At 35.6% G+C, this 22,618-nt stretch overlaps 2 protein-coding genes and 1 long non-coding RNA gene across 7 annotated transcripts in view; all 3 read right to left on the bottom strand.

Annotated features, from left to right (window-relative positions):
- Positions 1 to 229: 229 nt before the first annotated feature.
- LOC141379141 (uncharacterized) lies at positions 230 to 3,057 on the bottom strand. 3 transcript variants are annotated; one of them, XR_012395148.1, is made up of 6 exons: positions 2,843 to 3,057; positions 2,458 to 2,601; positions 1,630 to 1,746; positions 1,496 to 1,537; positions 1,045 to 1,175; positions 230 to 704 (listed from the first exon to the last, which is right to left on the bottom strand). It is a non-coding gene; the product is annotated as an uncharacterized lncRNA (long non-coding RNA). The 3 variants fall into 3 exon arrangements; XR_012395147.1 differs by having other exon boundaries at positions 1,089 to 1,175; XR_012395149.1 differs by lacking the exon at positions 2,843 to 3,057 and having other exon boundaries at positions 1,089 to 1,175; positions 1,643 to 1,746; positions 2,458 to 2,510.
- A 10,269-nt stretch (positions 3,058 to 13,326) lies between these two features.
- On the bottom strand, positions 13,327 to 14,839 carry lratd2a (LRAT domain containing 2a). Its single transcript, NM_001044880.2, is given in 1 exon segment — positions 13,327 to 14,839. A coding segment is annotated over 1 exon segment (810 nt). The 5' UTR covers positions 14,414 to 14,839; the 3' UTR covers positions 13,327 to 13,603.
- Positions 14,840 to 16,247: 1,408 nt separating this feature from the next.
- Positions 16,248 to 22,618, bottom strand: part of fam91a1 (family with sequence similarity 91 member A1) — a 42,305-nt gene continuing 35,934 nt past the window's right edge. For 2 of the 3 annotated variants that reach the window (NM_200441.1, XM_073930630.1), the window contains 5 exon segments: positions 16,248 to 17,695; positions 18,499 to 18,568; positions 19,334 to 19,457; positions 21,316 to 21,423; positions 21,683 to 21,820. In NM_200441.1, the coding sequence (NP_956735.1) occupies positions 17,510 to 17,695; positions 18,499 to 18,568; positions 19,334 to 19,457; positions 21,316 to 21,423; positions 21,683 to 21,820 (626 nt within the window). In that variant the 3' untranslated portion in view covers positions 16,248 to 17,509. 3 annotated transcript variants of the gene reach the window in all.

Here is a 22,618-nt window from a genome sequence, read left to right as displayed (position 1 = left end):
ATTTAAGGAATATGTGTGAAAATTACATTAAGCAATAAAATCAACACATTAAAAATAAATAAATCACACAAAGCACTAGAACATACATGTACAATAAAAATTTAAACTTCTGAATTGCATATTGTTGGAAAAATAAATATTTGTAACTATTAGCCGACTCAGAAACAACCCAACTTTAAAATATTACTAGTTCTGGTGTCAAATGCTCAACAAGGTCTGAATTCACATGTTCAAATGCAATTCATCTTTATTTCTATTGCACTTTTACAATGTAGATCAATGATGTCAAAGCAGCTTAACATAGAAGTTCTTGTAAATTGAAGCTGCTTCAGTCCAGTTTTCAGAATTGAAGCAGTAAATGTCACTGCTGAAAGTCCAAACACTGAAGAGCAAATCCACCGATCCACCAATCGTAGCCAAGTGATCCAGTGGCGACAGTGGCATGGAACAAACTTCACCAACTGACGAAAGTGTAGAATAAAATCCCTTGAGTGAAACCAGGCTCAGTTGGGCACGACCAGTTCTCCTCTAGCCAAACTTGTGCAAGGCCGCAGTCTAGGCACCAGAGGCTTGAAAGTTCACCAGCGGGTGGTCAGGCTGGCCCATTGGATCAATGCGGACACGTGTGTCTTTTAGGATTCACTCCTCCATGACCACCACAGCATCTGGTCAGGATTTGGCCCAGTCCAGGATTATGAAGAACTCTGGATAAGGACAAACAGACTAACATAAGCATAGAAGAAGCTTGTTTAAAAAAAATAAATCATATACTGGTTAATTATTTTGAAGCATGGCAGCTAGGTTGGGGTAGTTTTCAGCTGGTACTGAGCAACTGGCTCCTGCTCATAACCCGCTCACTAACATGTTTAAAAGATAACTAACCAGAATGTCCTGTTTATTTTTTTCCCTAACAAGGTTTTACAAAAACATTGTAGCATTTGTGATGGGTTGATTCACTGCAGGACAGATTAGACTATTTGTTTTATGTATTCCTAATAAACTAAAACTGACTGAATACTGATAAAACTATTGAGAGTGTCTCACCTAATCCAAGTTCTCAGTTAGCTGGTGAAAGAAGGATAACTCACTGTTGTTCATGGTTGTCATTCTCTTCAGTACTTCTCCTGCTATCTTCTGGCTCACTCTGGTTGTTGCTGTGCATTTTGTTTCATCCTCTGGAATTATTTATACAAAAAATTTTATTATTTTATTTATTACAAAATATTTAGGCAACATGAAATGGGGAAAAAGACATTTAATACATAGACAAATGCATGTATCCCAATACTAATTATTGTATTTTGAAATGTCTGACCCATGACAGACCTCAATCTGCTCAAAAATATTATAAACAAAGATGAAAAAAAACCTACTAAATGGTTTAATAAAAAAGGGAAAACAATTTTTTTATTTAGCTAGCAACTAAACATGTGACACATTTTGTATTAAAAGTAACGTTAATATATTGAGAAACAAATAGATGTACAGTACTTACTGTTGTATGAGGTCCAGTTTGCACAGGCAGGCTCCCAGTATTCTATATTGAGACCATAAAAAAGCCAAATATACAGATAAGAATACCATGCTACAATCCACAACCTCCACACAACTTTTTTTTTATTTGTTTACCTTGGTTGCTTACTGGTCTTGCTTATTTTTTAAGCATAAGGCTGTGCTGATCAAGATGTTCCTCCGAAATGCTGTTTGTTTCTTCAGACAAAATCTGCTGCTGTGCCAGTGCCATATCTAAACAGAAAAAAAATATAATGGTAACAATTATGTTAAACCAAATGTCAAGAGTTGTGATAAAAAAATAATTAGCAAACAATAAATAGCAAAAAGGTGGTTATTAGCAAAATGCATAGAGGTAAAGTTGGTTTTATATTAGCAGATTCAGACTTCCCCCTTAATAATTTAATTTCATAAAAGTATTATTTGCAAACTCTAAATAGCGAAATCATTTTAGCAGCTAATGACTATCAAAGTACAACATGCTCACGGTCAAATAAACAGTGTTAATGTTGATTTCAAGTCATACTGGCTTGCTAATTCTGATCGATATTCAAAGTAACATGGTAAACAGTATAGAGTCTTCTAAATGAACGAATGTGTGAATATAAAACCAACTTTACCTCTATGCATATTGTACAGATTTACGTTAACGTTCTTATAGGTTACGTCGCGATGTTATTTTCTCAAGCTAACGTTATAAGTTACTCTAAACCAGAGAAAAATAAGTTCACAACATCTAATATATATAGTATAAATCAATACATGTTAAACGTTGCACGTTAAAATGAGTTTGAGTCCAATTCAGTATAAACTTAGCTCAGTTTAGCTAACAGTTAACATTACCATTTTAAGATCGCTTCAGCCAATGTCGCCGAGCAAACAAATGCTAATAGAGGTGCTCAAATCAATGTCGAGTGTTGTCAGCACAGACAGACGCGCTTTTACCTGGATTATTTGATGGTCTTTCATTCATATTCTTCTGGGGGAAAACACTCTCTGCCGGACCGTTGTCTCGTGCTAAGTGTCCTCCAAAACTGTCTGCATACCTCTGGTTCCCTCCTAAACCAAAACCCGCTGCAACACCGGTTCCTATGTAAATAAATAAAAAGATATGACGAGAACAATGGCTAATAGTCATAAACAGTCTTATTTAAAATAATAGTAGTGTTAATGTAATAAATTAAATAAAGGTAACATCTTAATGATATATTTCTCAAATGGGCGAAATAACGCCAAGCCAGAGAAAATAATAATAGCCAACTTTATACTTTACTTTGTTCTATTCTCGTCCACAAAACATTCTGTAAAATGAAACACTGCCTCAGCTTACCAGAGTAAAGTTTGTTAAATCCAGTATGTTCTTCAGGCACACTAATAAATTGTCCTCCAGAATTGCTCCAGGGTCCTCAGGCAAAATGTGGTGCAGAGTAGTCGAATCGCCGCAAGGTGGCGTTGAAGCAGTTGTGGAAAATACAGTATAATACACGAATTTTTACAAATACAGTACATCGCTGTATATGTTGTTCGACGTCACACTAAATTCCCATAATGCAACGGTAAATACAGTTATTTACCGTAAAAGGAATTTGCAGTATTACACTGGGTGAAATACAGTAAATAACTGTGTAATTTACAGAAATGTCTAACAGTGCATGGTAAGCCCAAAAACTTTAAAAGGCACATATGATGAAAATTAACTCTATATATATATATATATATATATTTAAATATATATAGTGTGTCCACTGTCATATTGGAGTGATATAAATGCAACAAGTCTCTTTTTTAAAATTTTCTGATGTTAAAATAGTATCCAAATCCCAGTGATGTTGAGGCACACCAAAACGTAGTTTTCCCCACACCAATAGATTGACATGTGCCTTGTTTCTATGATAACATGTACACAAGTCTTCAAAACTTTTTATTTTTGCAAATAAACTGGGATTAAAATATTTGTTCCAACTCTCTCTGATTTTTATAAGTTTATAAGCTTAAACATTTTTTTTAAAAAGCAGGGCCTGTTTGTAATAAAGACAGTAAAATTGTTTTATTATTCTTAACCGCTATAATCACCACAGCCACATAAAACACTCGTATATATGTAAACAGCATTTGTGTATGACTCATCATTTCAGAAAGGCTTGAATAAACTCCATCACAAATACATGGAATAAACTTATTTGGTATTTTTGACTAATGAGCTGTATTTCATCTGTGTCTGTCACTATCACTGATGGCTGTTTATCTTACGTAACGAATGAAAAGCAGACACGCACGTCATAACGGTGGGTGGGTAAAAGCAGTTTCCTTGGATTTAAAGCCACAGGCTCCACTGTACTCAAGACAGCAAAATCAACAGATTCTGGAGTCTATAAGAAATTATCTGATGGGTATTTTGAGCTGAAACTTTACAGACACATTCTGGAGACACCAAAGGTTTATCTTACATCTCGTAAAAGAGGTAAAATGGGTGTAGACCACTGAACCTTATGCATTAGGTGGTAATTAATGCTAAAGAAAATACATTTCTACACACTGCAGCTGCTTTGTGCTTGCAACAGGAAGGTGCATGAAAGAAGTGTGAAAACTAAATGATATGATGTAACTTCCTTCCTGCTAGTTAGCACCAAATACCAAATAGGTGAAGGAGAAGTCACAGCTCTTTTTAAAAGATGGTTAATCTTCCACGCTAAACTATTCACAGAATTTAAATGCGGCTCAAAAGGCATTTAGTAAAGCCCTGAGGATATCAAAGGTGTATCATTTAAAGACACGCTCTTAACCTGCATGGTAATTTACAAGCTGTAGCTGTGACTACATTTATGATATTAATGGAATATTATGATGAAAGTCTATTGAACGCTTCAGACATTACAGCGTAAAGTGGATTTACATAATGACTCAGGTGTGAAGAGTCTATGATAATGAGATAATGAGAAGCAAGGAAAAGGTTTTGCTGTGGTTAAATTAGAAAGTTTGATTAAGTTGATAAGCGATATTTAAGCGTTGACAAATGAGCTTCACAAGTTCACCTCAATCGGGTTAATGTAAAGTAATGAACAGCCAGAAACCAAGCAGTGGTTAAAGAGAAGTATTGGGAAAAGTAACCATTAAAAGTAATATATTATAGCCTTACGTAGGTGCAGACAAGATGAAAATAATATAACACATTACTTAGGAAAAGTAATTTTCTTTAAACACTGTTAAAGACACACAGAGAATGGATGAATAGTGCTCGACAATTAAAAAAAATTATAATTTGAACTTAGTTATACTTACTTACTTATAATTTGAACTTAATTAGACGTTTAAAAAAAAAAGATTTTTAAAAAGATGAAATTTGGTAATCAATGCTTATGTTTAGTAAAAAAAAAAAATTAAATACTGAATTTAGGTGACATTTAAGCACTATTTTTAGCCGAATTAGCTTGTTGGATGGTCATCATAACATTTGATGTATACCAAAAACATTTCTTAAATAATTAGAATAAAGAAATATGACAAATATTTATTTAAAAATAGAAATTTGTTACATCCTATGTCATTAGAAAAATAAGTTTTAAATTAAAAACTGTAGCCTAGTGTAATTTATTAAGCAAATAAAAAACTGGCCAGCACATCAACTTTCCACAGTCAGAATTTGTCTATTTGAATAATAAAAAAAACTCTATTATAAAAGTGCTTCACACTTTTTTTATTGGTCATGTTTTCTTTTAAGAATAACGTCAAGGATTTACATTGACCGTTACTTGTCAATTCTCTATTTAAAAACAAAAAAATTCTGTAGCAAAATATGACTTTGCTTATATCAGACGTTTTCTTGCACAGCTAAATGTTGGACTCTTGAAAAATAATTGTTTGCTTTAATAATAATGTAAAAAAGCAAAACTTTAAAATATTGTACTAATTTATTTTGATTTTTAATAGTATATACTGACGTCACTTCCGGGAAGGAAGAAGTTGTGTAATAAAGATGGAAGCAAGACCAAAGTTTTTTGAGCTTGTAATATAGTTCAGATAAGTTGTTATCCAAACTTTGTTCAAAACAACATCACAGGACTGTCTTATGTTACTCGCGGTCAAATCCCGCATATTCAAAGAAAGAAACAAGACAAGAAGAACCGGATTGATGGCACAAACAGAGCACATGTATGGGACAAATTCTGGACCTAAAATGAGGCATTTTAATATTACTTTTTAATCTTGCTAAGTTTTTTTAGCTTAATTACTATTATTTACTGATGCAGTCGCAATATACAGTTAAAGAATTATCCGCCCCCTTAGAATTTTTTTTATATTTCCCAAATTATGTTTAACAGAGCAAGGTCACTTTCACAGTATTTTCTCCTGGAGAAAGTCCTGTTTTTTTATAAAAGCAGTTTTTTATTTTTAAAAAAAACATTTTAAGGTCAAAATTATCAGCCCCTTTAAGCAATTTTTCCCGATAGTCTACAGAACAAAACTTGCCTAATTACCCTATCCTGCCTAATTAACCTAGTTAAGCCTTTAAATGTCACTTTAAGCTGTATAGAAGTGTCTTAAAAAGTATCTAGTCAAATATTATTTACTTTCATCATGGCAAAGATAAAATAAATCAGTTATTAGAAATTAGTTAATAAAACTAATATGTTTAGAAATGGGTTGAAAAAATCTTTTATCCATTAAACAGAAATTGGGCAGAAAAATAAATGGGGCTAATAATTCAGGGGGGCTAATAATTCTGACTACGACTAAATACACCTTAATTTGATGAAAGTAACTTTTTTGATCAACTTTCCATATGCACTCTCTAAAATAGGGTACCTATAGAGGGTATAGGGTATTTAGTTGGGTTATTAGCTAGGATTAGGAATGTAGAATAAGATCATAATTTATAAATACTAAAACACAGTTAATATCTTAATAATTGACAGGTTATAAGTGGTTAATAGTAAGAATTATAATTTGTTTTTCATTTTAAACACATTTTTATTAGATTTTATGATAAATATAATGCAATTTGATGGATATCTGTATTTTCAAATTAATAAAAATTAGAATTATTAGATTTGCTTGAAAACAGCACTGGATTTGATGACTAAACCTTTTTTAAAAAAAGTCCCAATGAAATCCAATCAAACCGTACGATTTTGTTAGCTCACATTGCTAGTTTTGTGGTAGTATTGTTTACTATCTGAAAATGTTTTTTTTATTTTTTTTATTTAAATTGTCAGATTACATATATATCTTGTATGAGGCATGGCTAGCACACTTCCCGCTGCTGTAACTGTCAACAAGCAGTTGACGACAGACCAAAATGGTGAGGAGGTGTCTGTTAAGGTTGTAAAAAGTCTCCCCAAACCCTTTTCCCAATCATTCTGAATAAAATGTCTACTTAACTACATCCATTCAGCTCGCAGTAGAAAAAAAAAAACAAGGCACACCCATGTTTTCTCATTTAATAATCCATTTCTCTAGAAACTGCATCACAATACAAAAAAAAATGGTTGCAGTATCCAGTTCATGTGAACTGTAATGAAAATTCCTCCCCAGTATGTACGGCCTAGTGTCACAGTTGCATAATCTGAACCAACAGAGCTGTTCAATCAGGAGGTCAAAGTTGTTGGCAATCCCGGGATGTTGCCATGGACTCCCTCTGGAATTTCCAACACTTGCTCTATTCTTGTTTTCTGCACAACCCAAAAACAGCTCTAGCGCAAAACAACAACTGCTTACTCTCCGCAGATGAACCTGCACTTTCAGTCAGATCACATTCAAAACATCACCCGCTAAGTGCTCATTAGGGGACTGTTGTCTCAAGCTGGCAATAGTGTTGGCTTTCCAGTGATTTACAAAGACTGTCTTGTTGCCTTTGTGGGCAGCCATTACTCACTCACAGTATGGCAGTTGTAATTACTTCCCTGTTTCCCAGCATCCCTGTTTACTCAGAGTAGCCCTGGAGCAGCGCGATTGGGCACAAACCCATAAAACACCCTTTCCTCCTGCAACAAAACACGTCATCTGCGGCATATCTCGAAGACATGGCTCCTGTTTGCAGAGATAAGTCACCGCCGGTTTCCGTGACATTGTGTTTTTTTACCTCAGGTTCGATCACCTGATGTTTTCTCGTGAGGTTAAAGTCCAGCTTGAGGCCTGATCAGCATCTTATGATTAAACAGAGCTGCTTTTAATGGCTGGCATTTGTTAGGGCTCTTATTAAAGCGTTCTCGAAGCAGAGGTGTAAATTATACCCTACGTGGTATTTTACGCCTTGGCCTTTGCTGTATTTATTTAATCCAAACTGTTGCTTTCAGCTCCTTTTCTACAGCCGTGCGCCATTAAATTCAATTCGCACACACGGAGGGAATTGTATTAAAGTTCTCAAGTGGGAGGACAATTAGAGGGTAAGCCAACTTTGGCAGCCTCGCAAATGAAAGTCGTGGAGAGTTTGCAAGGTATTGAAGAGGCTCAGGATGAATATTAAAACACTACATCAAATGATTTCTATCAGATTTGTAAAACAAGCTGGTGTAGCTTCTTTTAATGCTTCAATATGAAGCTGCCACTGGCTACGTTTACATAGACATCAGTAATTAAATCAATTGCCTTAATCTAATTAAGACAATAATATGATTAGGGTGTTTACATGAGTTCCTTTTTGAATATTCCTTTCATGAACCCCAACCCTAGCTTTGCACAAGACGTTTGGCCAGAAGAGAAATGGTCATGCCCAACTGAGCCTGGTTTCTCTAGAGGTTTTTTTAATTCTTCAATTTCGCCAATTGGTGAAGTTTTTTCCTCGCTGCTGTCGCCACTGGCTTGCAGGGTTCGGGACCCGTAGAGCTGGGCATCGATGGATTTGCTCCTCAGTGTTTAGACTCTGAGTATTGAATATTAAACCACACTGTACTGAGCTAAACTGAACTTAAACTCTGAAAACTGGACTGACACTGTTTCAATTCACTATAATCTTCTATGTGAAGCTGCTTTGACGCAATCTACATCGTAAAAGCGCTATAAAAAATAAACATGAATTAAATTCAATTGAATCCCGTTTTACATGTTATAGCACATAATTCGATCGTCAACACGCTATCGACATTTCCTCAGGAGTTTCACGTAATTTCGGGTGTTTTATTCTTAATTTGTTGACTTTAACTGCAGTTTGGCACTTTCACTTTCATTCAGGAATATTTTATGCATGCCCCGTGACAAACGAGATATTGGATGCAAGGAACTGCTGGAAGTTTTAATGGAATTCAGGCCCGGATTGGCTAATCGGGAGGACCGAGAGAATTCCCGGTGGGCCGGTCTGTTTTTTGGCCGCGAGGGCCGGTGTCCCTAGCTCCAGAATCTGTTGCTTACAGCAGTCACACTTTTTAAATTAATGTATTTATTTACTTGACCACAGTCTTCTTATTCAATATTTTACCACAGCTCTGCTCTTTTTATCTATTTTCTCGCAGCCTCGTGATCAACATGCAGCCTGCAGGTTGATTATCAAGTAACTGTTGTGGTCGAGTGGTTAGCATGTTAGGTTTCGATACCACCAATTCAGGTTTGATCCTCGTCTGAGTAATTTTTTTTTTCATTTTTATTGTTAAGACATAAAATACTGTTAGGGTTGTTGAACATTTGAAGTTCTAAAGCAGCTGTTTTCTCAAAAAAGACGTGATAGTTTAAATAGAAACTGAATTGGAAATGACCTTATTTCAATATAGTCAGTCGTGAACTGAGGTGGGCCGGTCTGAGGCTTGAAACTCCAGGGCTGAACTTTTCCCACTCCGGCCCTGATGGAATTTAATACCACACGCTGTATGGGAAATAAAAACCTTCGCATTTTGTAATGCACGTGTCTGTGATCCTTCACTTAATCGGTAGGTGCAGAGAATAGTGTTGAACAGCTGTGTGTGTATAAGCTATCCTGTTGCAAAATACAAGCAAAATTCTACACTACAGTGATAATTTGATTGCAGTGTTTACATGTCTGTACTGCACTTCAATAATGCAACTAAAATCGGCATACTCCACGTCTTAACTTGATTTCCGTCTAGTCTGATTCTGACTTTAGTAAGGTCATCAAAAATTGCTGTTTACATGGTAGACTCTTAATCAGACTATTGTCATAACTGCATTAAAATCTGATTATTGTAGTCCATGTAAACCAGGGGTGTCCAAGCTCAGTCCAGGAAAGCCGGTGTCCTGGAGAGTTCAGCTCCAACCCTAATCAAACAAACATAAACTAGCTAATCAAGCTCTTAATAGATAAATAGAAACTTCAGGCAGGTGTGTTGAAGCAAGTTACAGCTAAACTCAGCAGGACACTGACCCTCCATGACCAAGTTTGGACACCCCTGGTTTACATGGACACCAATAATCCGTTTACATTCCTGATGTAAAAGTACTGATTGTTTATAAAGATTGACACAATCTTGCAGTAAACACAGAGTATATATATATATTTTTTTTTTTTGGCAAATTTGTGGTTTCTTTTCATGAATTTGTATGCTTGATCAAAAAGGTACTGATAAAAAATGAAGTCCTCCTAACTGCCCTTAAACATACCAAAAACTGGTGAATAAGCAGATCTTACGATTTTATACAAATTAGTGACAACTTAAAACAAAAATGGAAAAAAAAGTCCTCTTTGCTAAGATCAAAGGGAAAAAACACTTTAAAATATCCAGTAATTTACCGTACGAATGTTATGATGTTAATAATTAGATAGTTAGATAAACATGAAGGAGGATCATTGCTTACTTTGAGGACCAACTGGAACTACATGCAGTATAAATACACCAAACAAACAACAAACACAGAGACAACTTGTGTAAGAACATAAATACTTTAGCTTACTATATGAAGTACATTTCGTGCTAAATCTTATGTGGTCATCCTCAAATATATTTTTACAGCAATATTTTTCCATATGTAGTTATTTATGCGTGTCATTTAAATAATTTACTAAGGAATCTATTCAGAGTATGAAATTAGTCTGACATGATTTACATTTTGACTCATTCAGAGAGTTGCACCGAATTGTTTATAGTAGTTCTTTACACTAAAATAGTAGCAGCATACAATACTTAATGATACAGAAATTAAAGCATAGATGTTCACCTATAAATTCAGCAGTCTGGAAAGATAAACAGTATTTTATCCATGTTTTATATATATAATCTGACTGTTAAGACACCTGTTGTGAGCTCTATTGAACCCATGAAGAACTGGCGAATAAGCAGATCTTATGGTTTTATACAAATTAGCAACAACTTAAAACTAAAATGGAAAAAGAAGTCCCCTCTACTAAGATCAAATGAGAAAAAACACAACAAAATATCTGGTTATTTACGGTTTCTGTAATTTGTGATGCACAGGTGTTTTGATGTTGAAATTTGACTTATAATCAAAGGGACTTTTGACATTTTAGTAGTTTGAGCAATCTATTATATAATATATAGAATTAAGTTTGTAACATAACATATAATGTATTGGCAGTTTATTACCAGGTTTTTTAACGTAATTTACAACACCAAGCCAAACAATATATCACTTGAAACTATTAAAATGGTCAATAATAGTCAATTTTTCAAACTTTTCAAAATAAAAATATCAAGATCCCATAGAGCAATTCAAAAGCTTAAATAAACAAAAAAACTACAGAAACTGCTTATTTTATTTACATTTGGAATGAATGTTCATTTACTAAAAGGAAAAATGATGATTGAACTTAATTGACTCATCTTCCAGACATTCAAGATGTCACTTACTTTTTTTTTCAGTAGAACATTATAGATTTTTTGTAGCTGAAACTGGTTCCTGGTGGTTCATAAAATAGAGGTCAATGATTACAGACACTTTGAAAGTGAAAACAAACATTCATTCATTCATTCATTTTCCTTCGGTTTAGTCCCTTACTTATCAGGGGTCACCACAGTGGAATGAACTCCCAACTATTCCAGCATGTTTTACAAAGCAGATGCCCTTTACTTATTGCGTATGTCTTTCGAGTGTGGGGAACAACAGTGCATCCCAACAGGAAACCCACGCCAATACGGGGAGAACATGCAAACTTAACTCAGAAATTTCAACTGGATCAGCAGGGACTCGAACCAGTGACCTTCTTGCTGTAAAGCGACAGTGCTAACCACCGAGCCACCATGCTACCCAAAACAAACATGAAGAGGCTAATTAAAATTACTTGCGAGTCATGACTTCTGATGAAACACTGGGGTGTTATGAAGTGACAGTGAGTGCAAGATTATTCACTAAAGTGTTACCTTTAATCCACAGCCTTTCATGCTTCCTGATGCATGCAGTACCACGACTTGCATTTTATGAATAACCAAAAACCAAATTTTCAGCTAAAAATCTCCTTTAATATTCCACTGATTTAAAAAAATGGTCATCTACATTTTTGGATGGCCTGACAATAAGCAAACAAACAGCTCATTTTCATTTTTGAGTCAAGTATTGCTTTAAGAAATGCGCCATACTGACCTCACTAAGGGCCTGTGAGGTCAAATACTGTACATTCTCAGAGGATTGTGTAAAATTAAAAGCAGGAATAACTGAGAGAGAGGATAAACAGGTGGATTTAATCACTGTTTACTTGCTGCTATTTCATATGTGCCAAAACTTTTAGAAAGCAAAGTCCACAGATGATGATGATTTATGGCTATTTTTCAACTCTCAGAGTTTTCAAACAGTACATTATAGAGAACAGCTTACAATTCCAGAGCCGACCTATCTGAATCACAATACCATCCAACTTATAATATTTAAAGGTGAAATTATTTAGACTTCAAATTTAATTAGTCATAATATATCATTTTAGCTATCAACAAATAGATGAGTCTCACAAAGCCCTAAAATTACGGGATTTTTTGCTTAAAGTAAATGCAGCATATATTTAGGACCATTAGGATATTTTCAACTCAACTCTCCAATTAATTAATTAATCTATTCACAATATTTTATGACATTTTGACAAATGAATGGCTAATTTGTATAAATTTGTACAGTGATGTTGTGTTTAGTGTTCATTTTCATACTAGAAATTGTATGAATTCATACAAACTAGACAGATATTGAATGCAATTGAGAGATCAGTTTACGGTGAAAATTTCTCCCAATTCTCATTTTCATCATTTAGCTTCACATTAATTTTCAATTAATTAATTAATTTTATTCTATTAAAATTAATTATGTGTCATTTTATTGCATTACATTAAAAATCCCAATAAAATAGATTTTGCTTTAGAACAATGAGAATTTGAAGAGGAAATGTCTTGCAGAAAACATCGTGTTGTTCACTTCAGCAGTGTTGATTCTAGGAGGTAATTTCCTATTTTTTTGTCCCATGAAAAATACTGTCTGCTAATGCTTTATGAGCCCTGCACTAAACTAAACTAAGCAGCTAGGACATGAAAGTTTGATTTGAAACAAAGTATATCAAAATGTGCATATGGTGTGGGCGGAGCTACAAATCTCTTTTGACAGAGATAGATTTCTGCTGCATTCTGATTGGTAGAATTTTGCATTTTTTCAGCACAAACCTGCCTATTAAACACTACTGTTTAGGAAAAGAAGAATTAATGTGACTCAAATTAGTTCAACAAAAACAAATGCATCGATTATCAACCTTAATAGGTCACAGCAATTCTGTGTTTTAAGGTTTATCAGTCATTAAAAAAATATCTAGGCTACTTTCTCATGGAGAAAATGGAGATGGCACTTCCATAAGTCCAAAGTATCTTAACCAATAAAGCAAGATCTTGTGTTATAATGTTGTCTATTTGGTTACAATTAATTACAAAATTTCGAAGACAAGTATTTGCCTTAATGTTTTTCTTTTTAATGAAAATGAAACCCTTCTGCTAGCTCAGTAAATCCTTGACATGACAGAACATTGGGACCAATGCACTGATATGATGAGCTGGTAGTGAATGTCACTGTCTGGTACTCAGTACTGACAAATTAAGAATCTGTATCATAAGAACACAACAGTTTTCATACATTTCTTTGCAGTGAACTGTTCTGGACTGGCTTCGTGAGACTCACGCATTTGTTGTTCTCGGGTTAAATTTCTCTCTCCACTACCTGTTGCATGTCAATGAACGGTCGTCTCACTTCCGCTATTGCTCAAATGATGCGCCAACTCCTGTATAACGGCTGTTTTGCCGATCTGATCGTTTCTCCTCTTTTCCATGATCAAATCCTCCAAACTCTGAAACTCCAGTACATGAAAGCGTTTGTCGGGCAAGCACAGTTTTAATCTGTACGGCTGCTTTCCTATCCGTATCTCCCCTCCCATCTTGAACTCCCGTTTCCCGAATTTGCACCAAGCGGCGAAACACTCCGAATTTCTCCAACTTAACTCTCGGTCCTTTGCGCCCACCTGCTCCATCGCGTTCTGCACAACCATGTCGGGACAGAGGGCTTTGAATTTGTACAGTTCGTTCACGACCCTGCCCCTCCTGCCCTGGCTAGCATCGGTCAGAAAACTGTTCTTGACCTCCGCCCGATGCAGGTGCACCACCTGGAAGTCCCCGACATACACAGCCCAGTGCGGGAACTGCCCGGCGGACACGAACTCCAGCAAGTCGCCGGGCTTGCATTTGTTCAGTAAATTCTCCGGACTGAACGTCTCCAGTTCCGCAGTGCTGCCGCTCTTCTCGTAAACGCATTCGTCTCTGTGGTAAACCGCGCAGTCCAGCTCGCTATAGTGCTTTTCTTCTTCCGTCTGCTGCGATGCATCGACATGTTGATGGTGACCGTCGTCCAGCTCGTCGTCGTCGGTGGCGAAAATGTATGAGACGCCGATCCGCGGGCCGTCTTCTTCCGTGTCCAGTCCGTTTGGGTCGGTCGTAGGAACTTCAGCGTAACTTAGGTGTGACAGTTTGTCAACCTGGTTGCCCATAAATGCCACTTCAGCAGCGGACAGATGGAGTGAAATGAGCTCCACCTGTTACTAGCACAGAGAGATGATGATGGACATCTGGAAGTGGATTTCTCCGTCTGCTTACCAACGCTGCGTTTGCCAGATCCGCGAGCATCACAATTAAAGACCAAAACAAAGCACTTTACATAAGAGCTACGTGTTATTAAGTGCGAGCTTACATCCAGTGTTGTTGTTGTTGCTCCTTCGCGCAGTTAGTTTAGTTAGCAGGCAGCCCACTGATGTTTCCAAACAGAAAGTTCTTCACGGCTCTTATGGCATAATGTGAATAAAAATGTTGCGGTCTCAGAACAGAGTTACTCGCGTCCTACAGTAGCGTGAAGCGAATTGTTTTGTCAAAATTGTGTTGTTTTGAAAGGCACCTGCTGCGCATTGTTCAGGTCCATCAGATATTATGCGAACTAACAGGCAGAGCTGAAGAAAGCCAGGCAGAGTCACACTTACACACGCTCAGCTCGGCTCGCTCACTTAAAGAGACATCGCTGAAAATAAGCAACAGTGTGAAGCTGGTTAGCTAAACATCACGGAGGATCATTGCTCACTCGCAATTTGAGGATTAACTGGAACTACGTACAGTATCAAATAACCAAATAAACAACAAATACACAGACAACGTGTAATAATTCATTAAGGTTATTACTGTATAAAGTACATTTTGTGTTAGACCTTAGAGACCTTGTGCTAGACCTGGTCATCAGATTTATTTTCCCAGCAATATTTTGCCATTTGCAGGTATTTATGTTTGACATTCAAATCATTTACAAAAGAATATATTTAGAGTGTGATTTACAATTTGATTCATTCAGAGAGTTGCGCTGAATTGTTCACGGTGGTTCCTTTTACTACAGTAGTAACAGCCTACAATACTTTGATTTAGAAAACAAAAAGTGGATATTTACCTAAATCCAACAGCCTGAAAGTAAAAACTGTTTCTCCATGGGAAATTATTGTGCTTTTGACTGATGTAACTGACTAGGGCACCTGTTGTGAGCTCTATTGAACCCATCTGTTGATCATGTTTATAGCTAAATCCACAAGAAAAAAAAGTACATTAACCATGATCCCGTTCATAAAATTCCACGTAAAACATATGCTAAATAAGTTGGCGGTTCATTCCGCTGTGCCAACCCCTGATAAATAAGCAACTAACTCAAAATAAATGAATGAATGAAATGTGTTATGACTTATACATATTAACATTCAGTTCAGATTTTTACATGCACCACTTAGCAACATGAAAGGCTGCATAGAAGTAATTCTCCTTTCGTACAAGTCTGTATTTCTCAGTGTAAAAGTTTCATAAGCTGCAGCACGACTACAATAAAAATGGATGGGCTAGCCACCCGCAGAGTCAAATTTCCTCCTGTACACACATTTCTTGAAATATTGAAAGTTTCCGACTTCAGTTAGCGACCTAGTTTTAAAGAGCAAGTCTCCAGATAAAACCAAATTCAATTATTAAGCGACAAGAAGATTAATTATAAAACTAATGACAAAAGGCAAACCAGTACGTTCACTGGCCCTGCGCATACTGAGGCATGGAAAATAAAGACGACGAACACAAACTGTTGACAGGCATCATCAAATGTTTTTGTGTGTGTGTGTGTGTGTGTGTGTGTGCTATTCCTATGATGACATGCCCCATTTCAGGGCCTCGCTGCCCCCTGGTGAAACCCTGAATTTGTGTTGCTATAATAATTACAGTCACCGGGGAGCCGGCCTGCCTGTAGCCGAGCCATCAACAAGCTACAGAAAACAGCTTTGGAAATGAGAAACAGCATGCTAACACTTGTAATGGGTGTTTTTGTAACATATTTATTAGTACTCTCATATACTTTTTACATATTCATTTGTTATGACATATATTTTGTTTTTGGAGAATGGGATGGCGTGAGAGGGGAAATGTAACTTCTGAACCCATTTAATTACAAGAGCATGTTCACAGTCCCATCAAGTACACTACAACAGAGAGTTTCCTAAAATGCAGGGTGACTTTTTAAAACTATCGGTTTATTTATTTATTTTTTTTCTCCCTAACACTGTGACAGGATCAGGTACAGGGCCGGAGTACTTTTGGATCGTATCTTTTCAGGAAGGAATGGACAGGGGAAATAAAGAGATGAGGAGAAAACGGCGCACAATACACACAACGAATCTACACACTCATCATGCAGCACCAAGATCTCTAATCGGTCTTCATCATCATACACCACTATTAGGTTTGATTGGGGAAACACTGGCAGCACCTTCAGGGAAAAGGTCAGGCCACTGAAGGGGATTTTAATGCTGTGTTACTGCATAATCGCACAATAAACGCTAAACTTATACTGATATTCAACACACCTACGTACTGATGGATCATTGATGATGTTATTGTCACTACTTGAAGGTTTGTGTGACTGACTAAATAGTTTGGGAATGTTTTCAAACTGGCCTAGTGGAATAAATGCATACAGTAGTCTACAAATAACCAAATAAGGCATCCAAAAAAAAGTAAAATAATAATAAAAAAATCAACATAAAACATAAAAAGTTGGTCTTTGGTCTCAGTTGAAGCAGAAATAATGCTCTTCTGCTGACCAAATAAACCATAATCTTGATTTCCAAAATCAAAATAAACCTGAATGTCGTCCACAGGCTCTGTGCAAAAAGTAAACCTCATGTTTTCAAACCCTGCTGATTCAGTCAAGTAGTTTTTCTTTGTTTGTTTGTTTGTTTTTTTGAGATTTTGTGCAGTGATATCATGCATCGGGTCACAAAACATGACGATACGAGTAAGGTGATTTCATCCAACCCAAGATTGGTCCTATGTTTTTCGAAGCAAAGTCTATATACACGTTAAAAGTAATTTTGCAATTGGGTGAATGGGACGTGTGATTGAACCCATCAGGGTTTTTAGAGTTACTCAGGAATCTCTGGACGCTCGCATCCAGATGTAACAGCACTTGATTGCTGTGTGTGTGTGTTTGTGTGTGTGAATGAGTGCCACATGGTAACTCATGATGACGTACGTGAGTGGAGTTTGCTGTAGATCTGGGTTATTTGGAGGGTGGTATTTTATGTGGGCTGATCTCTCTGTGGGGCAGAGATGTGTAGTGAGGGCGGCGCTCGCCCGCTCCATTCTTTCAGCTCTCCGTCCTTGAAGAGCAGGTTGATTGCGGGGAGGGGGACGCCAGACTCTGCCGGAGGCTGACTCAGGGGACCCGAGACCCCGCTGTCAGGGTCCGCAGGCTGTTTTCCGTCCTGCGAGAGACGGTGAAAAATAGGAAACTCATAACACGTACAAAGAACACCTGACAGTGAAAAAATACTAGGCGTCTCCAATTCCTTCTGCACATTTTTATAGAGATTGCACTCTAAAAGAGCAATTTGTAGCTGATGAAATATTTCAGCACAGACCATAGAAATTTCTTACACATTATAGGGTTTCATTTGGTTCTTGCTATTTTAAGTGTGCCAGGTTTTCTGTGTGTGTGTGTGTAATACTGTACAACTGAATGACATCTTTGATGTAAGACACTGGCACTGCTAGTGTGTGTATTTATTCAATTTTCAAAAAACTAGATCACCAAAAAATTTCTTTCCTCTGATGAAAATAAAATAATAATATTTTAAAGAATGTTAGAAAGCAGTAGCCATTGGCAAACATAGTAGGAAAAAAGATACTATGGAAGTCAATGGCTACCAGTTTCCTATAATAATTTAAAATTTCTCCTTTTAAGCTCATCAGAAGAAAGAAACTCAAACAGCTTGTGTCAAGTTGAATTCAAACAAGTTGAATAAACCGTGAAAAATTTGTAATTTAGGGATAGTTCACCCCAAAAATAAACAAAGTTAAAATGCTATTAAAGACATTCCAAATGAATACATTTGTTAATTTGTTATTGTTATTCAGTTAAAACCCTTGTCTATTTGCATAAAAAATAGTGTAGTCCAGTAAAATATGCTTAACAGTCATTTTATTCTGAAAAGTGAGACGTAATGGTGGCTTTTCCACTGTTGAAACATGTTATATTTGTAACAGTATAAAATCAATGAGGATTTACCTGGAATGACTGAACAAAACTGAGAACTTTTAATGCTAGTTTTCGACTGGAATGTAGCAACTCTTGAAGACTGCAAAGGAAACAAAGTATAAAACGTATTATTTTAGACATTTAATAAATTATCAGACTTTCTTTTTTTTAAAGTGACTTACAAATGAGAAGAACAATAGAAGCAACAAAAGAGTAACTATGAGTCCCAAACAGTCTAACAGTGCTTAAAGCAAAGTTTTGATTTTGAAGTGATTGTTTGCCTTTGTATGATGGTATAACAATTTGTTATTTACATATATAATGCAAAATTCTGGAGAGCAAGTAAATCTGAAGTAGTGAGTATACATACTATGGGTCTAATATTTATTTAATCTGTAAATATTTACATCTATTGAAGGTTGTTGAAACAAACATTTAAATATGCCTAATATTTCTTAATGAATACATCCAAGGTATCATTATGGAAGAAAAAACATTGCTTATGTTAAAAAAAAATAATTTATTAGTGTTGATTGATCTTTGTAAAGTTACATTGTTAGTAAAATAAAATAAAATAATAATAATATTAACAGATACAGCATTTGTTTTAGTAACATACTAGTAAATGTACTAGTAATGTAACATACTAGCTCTTTTTGCCACTCTTATTAGTACTGTACAGATAATGGACAGGACTGGGTTTAGAAAGTAATGTGCAGAATTCAAATATTTTTCTCCAGAAAATTGAGACACTATGAGCTCTGGTGCCCTTTATAGCTCTGTATGCCAGAGCATGTCTGCAAACACAGTAATTTTAAAACACTCTTATGCGCAGTAAAAATGAGCCATTTGTTCTGGTAGTCACCTGTCTTTGCTGCAGAGTTTGTGGGAGACGATCCTCTGACACACTTTGCGGTTTAACTCAGAGCTGAAGAGAGGCATCCCGAAGCAGAGCTCCAGAGGAACCCACTCATCCTCAGTGGACGATGCTGAGACAGTAAAAAATACAATGAAATTAAGAATAAATATTTAAATGAAATTACTTACTAGCCCTCAGAACTCAGCTTTTAAATTAGGGCTGTCAATTTAACATGTTAATTTGATTAACTAGATTTTTGGAAATATGAAGTGTAATAATTTGTAATACCTGTGTAAGTCTCTTACAGTTCATACAGCAGATTGGTGACGAACATTATGTTATATTGCACAAAATATATACATACATACACATATTTATATATACATACACACACACACACATATACATATACATATATATATATACATATACCTACACACACACACACAAACACACACGCATATATATATACTATATATTAGTAAATAGAAATGCGAGCGTGAAAGCTGGCATACGCAAAGTTTTTTTATACATGAGGCCCCTGGTTTTCGGCTGTGCTCCTCTATCTGCTGTATTCTCCAGTCCAGAGCTTCTGCATTTTAATATATGTATGTATGTATGTATGTATGTATGTATGTATGTATGTATGTATGTATGTATGTATGTATGCATGCATGCATGTATGTATGTATGTATGTATGTATGTATGTATGTATGTATGTATGTATGCATGTATATATATATATTTATTTATTTATTTATTTATTTATTTATTTAATTATTTATGTATTCATTTATTTATGTTTGAATACTTTCTTGTTTACTTTTCTGGTTTGTTTACCTTCTCAATTGACATTTTCATTTAGGCTACCCTTTGAGTTTAATTATATAAAGTTAACTATTTTATATAATCTTAACATAATCTAATATAATCTATAACTTCATTTTATACTGTTTTCTTATAATAAGATGTGTACTGTATGTATTAAATGTGAAATATATAACAAAAACAATTGATTATATTCATTTGTGTGGCATTTTTACACTTCAAAGCTTACACATACTGTTGTTAAATTAAAAAAGAAAAAAGAATGAACAATATTTAATATTAAGCAATACAGGAAAATTGTTACTGCTTATCCTGTATTCTAGGCAGTATTGATAGTCTGCCAGGAAAAAAGCATTTATACATGTAGTTAGAACAACCGTCTCATGGTTGCTGAAATTCACACGACAATGTTGCTACAGCCTTCTCACATCTTACAATTCTACATTGTAAAAAACGAATTGAGCACGTAAGTGTAACGTTGTACAGACATCGCTACAATATAAATGTGTTTGTTGGGATATGTCCGAATTTATAGAGTTCTAAAAACAGTGTGCGAGAAGTATCCGGATGACCTACAACTTCTGGCGATATTCTGAAGTGTGTATTCGATGGATACTATGCTATCCCATGATGCACTGCAAGAGAATCATGAATGGGAGTGAAGCGATGCAACTGACACAAGTTGGTTACGTGATCATGACAAAATGGCGGATGTAGTATGGATGTAGAGTTCCATTCATACTACTCACATTCATACTGTACAGAACGTGCTTCTCTAGCGGTCGAGTAGTAAATTCAAATTCAAATGCTGTACCTACTGAGTAGTAGGCGAATTCTGACACAGCCCCTATGTTATGGAGCAGCAATAAATGGTCTGTAAATACTGATATACCAATAAATTAAAAACAACTCTCAGTTGAATTAACATTTTTCTTTCTAAAAGGAAAGTAAAATGTCTACGTTTGCTCACATTTATCACAATAACAACTTTAAATTTTACTCTTGTGGGTAATTTCTCAGCTGAATATAATATGCAGTTAATTAATTGCAACACTGTATATGTAATTACATTTGGAAATGTAATCGATTGACAGCCCTAGTTTAAATCCACTCCTCTTGTTTCTTTCAAAGAAATCTGCAGATTCAGCCAGAGACCTACCTTCTGTTCCCTGCTTCTTACCGCCATCTCCATTATTCTCCTCCGTCACCAACTCGAAAGATTCATTGCTTCCATTGGCATCCAGCACTCCGCAAAGCTCAGCGTCTCCTGCGAGCAAAACAAAGCCAGTGAATCTCAAGGTAGCGTTCAGGTTCCACTCTCATTAGTGATGCAATCAAACATGCGGCCTGCAATTAAAACATTCATTGAATAAGAGAAAACACTGCTGCTGAGATTTTGAACTGGTTGCTCTCACTCTAATCTAATTGCAGCACTTATCAGTGGCTAAGCCTTAGCGTGGAAGCCTGTTTTTATCAGGCCTTGGTTAAATGGACGGTGTGGATTGAGAAGAGGCTCTCGGTCGCACCGTCAGCATCACTGGCTCGTCTGCGATGTCTGTTGTTGTGGTTCAGCATGGTGATGTAGCCACACTGGTGCTCCAGATCCACTTTGTCCCGCAAGATCTTAAGGGCTTTGTGCGCACACATATTGGAATAGGAGAACTCTGGGAGAGGGGACACAAATCAGAGCGGACTGTTAGAATGGCTGGGCTTTTACAGAGCTTTTTAAAATACATGGCGTCCTTTTAGAGATCGCTTTCCTTCAGGAGAGACAAAAATGGTTTAGTTTGTCAATTAGTTTTTTAGGGATCATAGAGAATATTTTTTTGTGTGTTCTAGTGTTTGTTTTTGTTTGATCAAATGACATGTCTTTACTGTATGATTGTACTTTTAGAGGTGTATCTGAAAGGCATATGAAGTTATTTGCTCTCTGGTTAAATTTTGAGTCCTTTTCAATTATTTCCCAAATTATGTTTAACAGAACAAAGAAATTTTAACAGTATTAACAGTATTTTTTAACAGTATATATATATATATATATATGTGTGTGTGTGTGTGTGTGTGTGTGTGTATATATATATATATATATATATATATATATATATATGTGTGCTTTTCCAGATGTTGAGATTGTTTAAGTTTTTGACTATTTAGTCACCAATATTAAAACCAAAAAGATGGTATCTAGTTTCCTTCTTTTCCCCTCTATCAATTTTATTAATTATTATCCCTTTCCTCTTCAAACATTTATTCATTTAGTTATTTATTAACTGATTAGTTCATTTATTTGTTGTTAATATTTGTGATCCACTTTTGTAGTCCATTTGGACCAGAGGTAGGCAATTCATTTTTCCAAGGGGCCACATTAGACTAGATTGTTTAAAACAAAGAATTTTTTTAAACGATTCAATAAGCATTTATAAAAGCTCTAAAGTTTAAATAAGAATCAATTTTACCCAAAA

Source organism: Danio rerio, chromosome 19 (assembly GCF_049306965.1).
Source record: "Danio rerio strain Tuebingen ecotype United States chromosome 19, GRCz12tu, whole genome shotgun sequence".
Taxonomy (NCBI): domain Eukaryota; kingdom Metazoa; phylum Chordata; class Actinopteri; order Cypriniformes; family Danionidae; genus Danio; species Danio rerio.
The sequence above is the reverse complement of the archived record's forward strand: the minus strand, read 5'-3'. Positions and strand labels throughout refer to the sequence as shown.